This window comes from Ochotona princeps, chromosome 6 (genome assembly GCF_030435755.1).
Source record: "Ochotona princeps isolate mOchPri1 chromosome 6, mOchPri1.hap1, whole genome shotgun sequence".
NCBI lineage: Eukaryota > Metazoa > Chordata > Mammalia > Lagomorpha > Ochotonidae > Ochotona > Ochotona princeps.
The window spans coordinates 457,964-467,252 of NC_080837.1; the positions used below are offsets into that span (position 1 = coordinate 457,964).

General features: G+C 52.6%; 1 protein-coding gene across 1 annotated transcript; it reads right to left on the reverse strand.

Moving 5' to 3' along the window:
• Positions 1 to 2,672: 2,672 nt before the first annotated feature.
• On the reverse strand, positions 2,673 to 4,051 carry LOC101517127 (cytochrome c oxidase assembly factor 5-like). The gene has a single exon (XM_058665422.1). It carries the CDS (start codon positions 3,984 to 3,986, stop codon positions 3,762 to 3,764), a length of 225 nt encoding a protein of 74 aa, XP_058521405.1. The 5' UTR covers positions 3,987 to 4,051; the 3' UTR covers positions 2,673 to 3,761.
• Positions 4,052 to 9,289: the final 5,238 nt, after the last annotated feature.

Here is a 9,289-nt window from a genome sequence, read left to right on the forward strand (position 1 = left end):
CTAGAACATTCCATCACCACAGAAAGTCTTTTTGGTGCTTCTAATCCTGAGTATGTTAGAAGAAATCTTAGAAAAAAAAAATCTGTCAGGATGAGTTTTGGTGGGGGATTAAAAGAGGCAGGTGGGGGGCCCGGCGGCGCGGCCTAGTGGCTAAAGTCCTTGCCTTGAACGCCCCGGGATCCCATATGGGTGCCAGTTCTAATCCCGGCAGCTCCACTTCCCATCCAGCTCCCTGCTTGTGGCCTGGGAAAGCAGTCGAGGACGGCCCAATGCATTGGGACCCTGCACCTGTGTGGGAGACCTGGAAGAGGTTCCAGGTTCCCGGCTTCGGATCGGCATAGCACCAGCTGCTGCGGCTCACTTGGGGAGTGAATCATTGCACGGAAGATCTTCCTCTCTCTCTCTCCTCTCTGTATATCTGACTTTGTAATAAAATAAATAAATGTTTTTTAAAAAAAAGAGGCAGGTGGAGTGTTACCCAGGTAGTCATCTGGGATGGGATGCTCAGAGGCAAGGCTCAGCTGGAGCCAGTAGGATAAACAGTTAGATGCCAGTTGTAAGGAACTGGCTTTGTGGTCAGCTGGCTGAGCCTGGCACCTGTGTGACGGGGCTGTCCTCTTGGACCTGAGCTGACATGGCTCTCTGTGGGGGAATTTCCTCCTCTCCAGGGTCCCATCAGCCCTCCCTAGTAATGGGCGGTAATCGCCCTCATTGAAAGCTAACTGGCCATAGATGTCAGTTGTATCTGCAAAATCCCAGCACAGCAGGGCTAGAACGATGGGGGGCGGGGGGGAGACCTGTCGCTTCACCAAGCTGACACAGAGAGGTGAGCGTGAGGCTTTTCTGGGGAAGCGGTCAGTAGGCTGAGGGTTGAATGACTGAGAGAGGTTCCCTTAATGGTTGAAGGTGGAGTGTTCCTATGACCATGGCTCTCCAGCAAGCCACTCTAAGACTTAGTGATGTGACCGTTTTGTCATCACTCGTGAGGTCTGTTCCACATGGCTGAGCTGCACCTGCCTTAGTGGCCGCGGGTACCAGTCCTTGTTGGGCTGGGTGGGGTGTAGTTCAGCTGAGGTTGTGTGTGAAACACCCCGTGTTGCTTTTCTATAAGGCCCGGACTTCCGTGTTCTGAGAGGAAGGAAGTGGCCTACAGCTGGGGCAGTGCAGGCTCCAAGACGGAGGACTCTGAGCGCCGGACAGCGGGTCTAGCTGCTGCAAGAGAGGGGCCGCTGTGACACCTGCTTGTGGTCATTGGCTACTTGTGACTGGGGATGGGGCTCAGTCACCATTAGTCACCCAGGGACCCCCGTGAAGGGCACTGAGCCAGGGACTACGCAGGTGAATCTGGGGAGACAAATGCATTCAGACCATCACAGCACCTCTGGTCCTCAGTTCAAATTTAGCCTGTTGTCATTTTTCCCCCATAACATCTATCTCTGATCTCCACACTCCCTGGACGGCAGCAGGTGGTGGCTCCAAGATGTGGGGCCCTGCCACCCACAGGGGACCTGGGTAGCATCCTGGATGCCTGGCTTTGGTCTGGCCCTGTTTCAGCCACTGAGGGCATGGTGGGGGAGCGAACCAGCGAATCTCCCCCTCTTCCTCTTGTCCCATTTGCCTCATTGCTTTCCAAGTAGAACGAAAACAAAACTTGAAAAAGTGTGATGCGTGTGCAGTGGAGGCAGGAAGGCCTTGGAGGTGGGGAAAGATTGTTTGGAGCAAGGGTACTTTCGTCTCTTTCCAGAATGTTCCAGGATCGAGACAGCCTTGCTGGGAAGCACAGGCTCACCCTGCTTCATTGTAGGCACAGTCTTGACTCGGGTAGCCTTTTGTTTTGTTCAATTATGGTTATTTTTCTCTAAGACTTATTTTGTTGGAAAGGTAGAGTAGCAGGGAGATGGAGATCTTTCATGTGCTGATTCACTCCTCAAATGGGCACAACGGCCAGAGCTAATCCAGGCTGAAGCCAGGAGCCAGGACCTCCATCCCTGTGTCCCACCTGCGTGGCAGGGGCCAGGCACTTGCACCATCTTCTGCTGGAAGGCTGGAGACTCAGACACATGCCAGCAGCAGTCCCTGGCAGCTGCCACGCCCAGGTGGGAGCCTGCTGTTGTGTTGGAGTGTGTGTGTGTGTGTGTGTGTGTGTGTGTGTGTAAGCGAGTCTGGAGCATGGGGCTGCTCACGCTCTGTGGAGCTTCATCCCCTAGGCCTCATCTTTCTGCAGATCTTTTGATTTTCCCTGCTCTGTCTGGACCTCTGGGGAGGAGAAATGAGGGTGCCCTTGGAGACGGGCTGGTGGATGCTATCCCAGGCTCTAGCGTCTGCCTTTGCAGTGGGTGTGAGGACGCAGGGGCAGGGCTGTGTTTTTGCCTTGGCCCCGAGGCTCGTTGCTTGAGAAAGTCCAACTCCAGCGGCTGAGGTGGACTTTGAGAGAGGCTGGATTAGAGAGCACCTGCAGCAGACACGTGGTTTTTCTTCCAGTTCTTCTTGGTGACACATGGTCACATGTGGCCGCCAGAGGGCGCTGCGCGACAACTTTTCCATTAGCAGAGATGAGAAAGCGTGGACTGGGGTACAGGGACAGGATTCTGCAGAAGGCGTTCCCTCAGCTGGCCAGGAGGACTAACTGTCAGCGAGGACAACGGCTGACCCAGTACAGCAGTTTCTTATCACTTTTAATAAAGGTTACAGCACTGACACAGGTGCACAAGTTGTCTCCCTTCCCGATGCAAAGCAGGGCTCAGTGCTATCCCACCCCATTCCCACCGTGTCGTAGGTAACTCCCCAAAAGCAAACCAACTACATGGCAACTCCAGGGACTGAGCTGTGTAAAGCAGTAGTGACTTTTCACCACTCTAACATGCCAAAACTTAAAGCAGAAACATGGATTCATATTCAGCTGTCAATGAAGTGATGAGAATGAATTACTGTATTTGCAAACAGCTTCAACCACCTTTGCACAGTGTACAGCTGTTTACGCCAGAGCTGCCTGTCCCTTTGGGAAGGGGGTTGTCCTTCCAGTGTGGTCTGGAGAGAGGGACCCTCGTCCCCATCCCCTTTTCTGCAGGACTGGCCTTTAGTGCCATGGCAGGTGATCGAGGAAAGGCCAGAGTTCTTTAAGATCTGATTAGTTAGTCTGGCACAGGAAGTGACTGCTTTCCTTTGGGGCTGACCGGCTGAGCACATAGGGCAGGACAGCGTGAGTAGAGTCCTGGCAACATGTGGAATGCTCAGCAGCCATTTATGGCCCTGGAGACATTCAGGCATTGAGGTGGTTACTTTAGCAAATCAGTGCAAATTCGGCATTTCTGTTTCCAGGAATTAAACAATTTATTTTAGAACTAAGTTGGACAGAGTGAATACAAAAAGAGTTTTTCTCTAAACTCTCCCAACAAACATCTGGTCAGGCTCCATGTCATCGACTGTATCGGTCCCATCAGTGGCTTTTACATGTACACGCCGCATATTACAAGGCAGGTTGGAACTGAACAGTCTTCCCATTCTTGGATTCCAATCATAAAACCCATTGATTGTGCTCCCATCCGGCAACTATTCCAATTCTCCTAAAAATAACTTAGCTCAAAAGAATCACTTTATGCATATTCAAAAACAGAATTGCTCATCCCTTTCCTCCAGTGCCTGGAGGGCAAACCCAGACTAACAAACACATGTAGCAAAAACTACACTTGTTTTGCCTTCTCCATGCTAAAGATCAGAGAAAAATCCTTTGCTGTTTTCACATTGGCTTCAACATTATGATGTCAATATCCTTTTCTTCCTCTGAATCTTGACCTGTCTTCCAGCATTGATCTTTTACACTCAAAGAAGGAGTACTTCAACGCTTGGCAGTGGCCGTCCTTCAAACACTGCCCAGGCGACTTTCCTTCCTGCAGCACGCAGGCCGACTGCAGCAGGCACGCGCCCAGGTCCTCCTTCACACCCGAGCACGCGCCGCCCTCGGGCTTGTCCTCATAATAGCGGGGCATGCCGGACTGGCCTCGCCGCCCACCCAGGGGCCCACCGGGCGGGCCGACGCCAGCGAGGACGGCCTGGGAAGCCCAAAGTGGCTTTGAAGAGAAGCAGCAAGACTTGCTTCATGCCTGGCACTGGGACACAGGGGTCAGGGAGGGTATGGGCCACCCTTGCCGAGGGGCTGGGATGCTGCTGCTGCTGCTGCCGCCTCCTGTTCCCTTGCTGACTGACAAGGGCTTGTAGCTTCCAATGGGCGTCCCTTGTCCTGTCTAGTCCCTGTTGGAGCCTCCGCCTCTGGCACCTGCGTGGTAATGCTGAACATTGTGGCGTAGTTTGTGAATCTTTAAAGCGCTCATTCCTTGAGAGGTGGAGATCCCTAGGGCTTCACTCCTCAGTTATCCAGAGTAGCTGGGGCTGGGCCAGGCCAGGTTCTGCAGCCAGGAATTCCATGCACGTCTCCTGCGTGTGCAGCAGGAACTCCAGTGCCTGAGTCGTAATGCGCTGCCTTGTGGGGAGCACACTGGCAGGAAGCTGGAATTGAAAGTGGAGACGAAACTCAAACCCAGACTCTCCAGAATGAGACGCAGACATTCCAAACCACGTCTCAGCTGTTCCGAGTGTGAGGTGGGATGTCTGCTTTTGCCTCTGACTGGGCTGCCTGTCCTGTCAGAGCTGGGGGTCATGTGACCCCAGGCAAGTGGACCAAGTCCCACCTCCCTAACCACACCAGCGCTGGCCTGGTCCATCCTGCCTTCAGCTTCCAGAAGGCAAATCCTTTGGGAGCCGAGTGGCCACACAACCCCAGAGTCGGTGGAGCCCATACCATGGGTGTGTCTACAGCAGTGAGTGGCACCTGGGACTTCAGTCAAGACCTGAACTTGATGGAGCTGCTGCCTTGTGGGTGGGTGATTCTCCCCGCTTCACAAAAGACTTGTTTTTATTTGAAAAGCAGATTTACAGAGAGGAGGAGAGGGAGAGACAGAGAGATCTTCCATTTCTTAGTTCTTTGGCCAGCAGGCCACGATTGGTTGGAGGTGGACCAATCCAAAGGCAGACGTCTTTAATTTCTTCCGGGGCTCTCATGTGGGTGTAGAGACCCAAGGACTTGGGTCATCCTCTGCTGTATTCCTAGGTGCGTTAGCAGGGAGCTGGATCTGAAGTGGAGCAACTGGGACTCGAACCAGCAGCCCTATGGTGTGCCATCACCACAGGTGGAGGCTTAAGCTGTTATGTCACAGCACCGGCTCCTGTTTTGAGCCCTTGTGTTTGGAGCTGAAAGAAAGGTAGTAGCCAACCAGGATCTCCTTGTGACATCTTTGAGAATTTGGGACAGGTGTTCCTTTGCCATTTACGGAAACATGGTGGTACCTTTACTCTTCCCAGGGGAGACACTTTCCAGGCTAATGGAAGGGCTTGTGGGCAGGGGGCTGGAGGCTCCCCTGGGCACCTGGGACTGTGGAGGTGTGGCTTCTCTCTTCAGAACAGTTATCACCTGCCAGCATAGCAGGGTCATCAGATGCCAGGCCCCAGCTGGTACATGTTCTTGATTCTGTCCGGTGATGGACACACTCATGCTAGACACAGCTTTCTCAGCCTCAGTGCCATTGGCACAGGGGCTTGGAGGTTGTGGGGCTGGGGTGTCTAGTACCTGGCAGGATTATGGGCAGTATTTTTGGCCCCTACCACCTCAATGTGACCATCAAAGCTGTCTCCCACCACACATTCCCACGTCCCTCCATTGAAGGCCTATAGTCTGGCCTATCGTAAGTACAACAGGAATGTAGCCATCGTGGCTCTGAGGATGAGGATGGTGACGGCGATGATGATGGGAAGGATGACAGTACAGTGAGCAGAGGCCAGATAAAAGCCAGGAAGACTTGTGAACCCAGGTCCTGGAAAAGCACAGAAAAGCATAATTGAGTTGGCATGGAGCTCCTGGCCGGAGCACAGTAGTCCCAGGGTCTCTAGTCAAATTAGCAGGAAGCAGATGAAAGTTGGGAGTCTGGATGGGCTACTCTATGTCCCCCTCCCCCCAGAGGAGCCCACACACTCACGTGAGTGCACGCTCACACTCACACACACATGCATAGGCTCACCATCTCCTCGCGGAATGTCGCCTCTGTGTTGCAGGTGTACAGCTCCTGGTTGTGCCTGAAAGGAGGTGACAGAACCTGAGATTCCTGGCTGGATGAGCCCGCGCCCTAGGAACTGTCACATGCAAGGTGCAGAGCAGAGCTTCTACAGAACACACACAGACACCCCTACTGGGCCAGTGGGCTGATGGCCATTGACCGTGGCTTGTAGGGTGTCGCTGCCTTCACCTCATTTCCATTTTAGCTCGAGGGCACTGCTGGTGTGGGTGTGCCCATGGGTATTTGTTTCATCTGTGTCAGCAGAGGTGTCATCCTCCTGTTGGACAGGAGAAGCCTGGAGGTCATTTTGGGGGAGATTCTCCCCAGGGGAGCGAAAGAACGGCAGACGCCTACACTGGCCTGTTGCGGGGTGTGGCTTTTTTGTTCACTTCCTGGGCTATTTGCTGTCAGTGTCTTTTTGGGCTGCTCTAATGTGCGTGCCCTGGGAAGCAGCTCTTGGTTTCTGTTTGTGTGTCATGGTTTTACTCCAGGAAGAAGGATGCAATGCCATCCACGGGAGACACCTGCACCCTGCCCAGCTCCATCCCACTTCCTTGGATCTGTGTGCAGCAACATCAGCAGTTGCTCCTGACTTCTGGTTCTGGTCTTTGTCTTTCTCACCCCACAGGTTCCTGGATGATGCCAGCTTTCAGGCAGGAACCCATGCTGGTGACAGAGGGAGGTTGTGACATCAAAGTCCTCTGGGGTGGAAGAGCTTAGAGGAAGAAACATCTTGGTGTCCACGGTGCTTTTTTTTTTTTTACTGAATATTCATGGGACTAATTCATGAGACCATTCTTGTATCCATTAGTCAGCCTTTCCCAGTCATTCCTCCCCAGAAAAACAGGATGGAACACATGCTGTCCCATGGTGTGTCCGCCCCCCTCGTGGCCTATTCTGCCCCATGCAGGCGTTGTTCTGTGCCTGACCTGTGTCAGCCCCATTGCACGCAAGGCCTCAGTGTGGGTGACCTTTCCACAGCTTTGCCAGGAACTGACTTCCTTGTACCCTGTGCAAAGCTGGCGCTTGAGGTTCAGAGAGGTGGCTGGGTCTCGCCAACGCTGCACAGCATAGGGAAATCATGGGGGCAGCACTGCATCTTGGAGCTTAGCACATGGCCACTGCTTTATGCCATGGTCCCAGAAGAGCCGGAAGGATGGAAGTGATGTCTGCCGTACCAAGTCCCTTGGCCAACATCACCCTGTTAGGATGGCCTCAAGACAGTGGGCCAGGATTTGAGGAAAGTAGACCCACCCAATGCAGTGTTACATCATCCTATGCAGTGATACATTGTCCCGAGTCCTGGTGATGCCCCAGGAGTGAACTGGCCCACAGCCCCTGGCCAGGTAGCAGGTGGGGAGGAGGCAATGCAAGGAAGAGCTGGGGCGCAGACCTGGAGTCCTCCAGAGCTTTGCGAAGCACAGAGTGGGACGTTGCTGCCAGCAGCCCTGCCTCCACCTTGTGACGTCAGGAGATGCAGGCCCCACCTCAGGGTACCTATACCCGGACGCTGTCTTAGTTCCCACATTGTTGACCTTCCTCCATCACCTGAGGGTGAGGGTATAAGAAGGTGGTGCCCACAGGAGCTGGTAGCTCAGCTTGGACACATAGAGTGTGCTCACTGAGTGACAGTCCCTGCCTTTGACATGTGACCAAGTGCCAACATAATAGGGGTCTCTTTCTGGAAATAAATTCCCTGTAGCTCTAGTCCCTGATTGGTCATATGTCAACAGACACAGGCAAGACTGTGTCGGACAGAAAAAAAAAAATAAGGAAACCCTACAAGAAGGTTTATTGATGTTCCTTGGGAAATAGTGCCTGGTTATTATCCATCTTTAGGGGCATGGTGATCATATTTCAGTATCTCCTTTACCCATACACTCAGCTTTAAGTAGCCATCATGAAAAAACCTCCTAAGTGCCTGGTCCCAGGTGTGGCTACTTGTTCTGTGGCTTTTGGAAAGCTAGTCAACTTGTTGGAGCCTCCCTTCCTGGTCTGGAAATTTAGATGAGAATGGTCCTTTCTGCAGTAGGGGTCTAGCCTCGTGGTTAAGCGTGAGTTGAGATGTCAGAATACCTGGGTTATAGTCCTGTCTCCACTTCTAATCCAGCTTCCTGCCACTGCACACCCAGGGAGGCCGCAAATGTGCTGCATGGCTCAGCTGCTTGGGTCACTGCCACCCGCATGGGAGACCTGCGTTGAGTTCCTTGCCCCCGTCTTTGGGCCAGGACACTCTTGGGTAGTGTGGGCGTTTGGGGAGTGAGCCAGGGATGGGAGTTCCTTCTGTCTGTCTCAGTCTCTTTACTTCTTGAGTAAAGAACAGAATTGTCCCTAAGTCTGGCACTGTTTTGAGGTTAGAATGAGATCAGATATGCGGAGCACAGGGCCTGGCTGTGGGTGCAGGATGCTTGGTACCCAGTTGCCATTATTGCTTGGCCATCACTCCTGTTTTAGTCATCGCCTGACGTATGCAATCTCATTTAATCCATCCAGCAGGCCAGCAAAGGGGTTTGCTCACTTGCTTTCAACACCAGTTCATTTTCCTGAAATGTCTCTTGGGTGGATTAACCACCTAATATGCTTGCTCCCAATTTACAGATGAGGAAAGAAGTGTCAAGGCCCAGGCATCAGTGGGGTTGTCCACGCTTTGCCTCATGACAGCTGGGACAGTAGTAGGGCTGGGCCTGCATGGGGCATGCACGGAGCTTCCCCCTAGAGGAAGGACATTGCGTGATGCTGAGGGACAGCTGGCATCAGCTGGGAAGGAGAGTGGGGAGCAAGAGAGCTAAGAAATGCTCCAAGGTGTCTTTTTCAGATGTGTTTATGGCAGAGAAACCCAATGCAAGCAGTTCTACCTCAACAGGCATGATTTGCTGTGATGAAGTGTATTGATAATGGTATCAAAGAGCCTCTCACTTTGGGGGAAGATTTGGGTTTCTCATGCTCTGCCAGTTCCCCAGGCAATGGGGGCAGTGGAGGAGGCTGGACTTGGGGGTGCGCCACATCTCTTCTCTGTTATAGCCAAGAAATCTATTTATTTAATAACATTTCCTTTGGAATTTGGCTTCTCCCTGGAGGAAATTTTCCTCTTCTGTTTTCTTCCTTTCCCAAGGCTTGGGTTTAGGGCAGAATTTCCATCAAAATGATAGTATTACTAATAGTAATAAGAAAAATGCTAATACTCA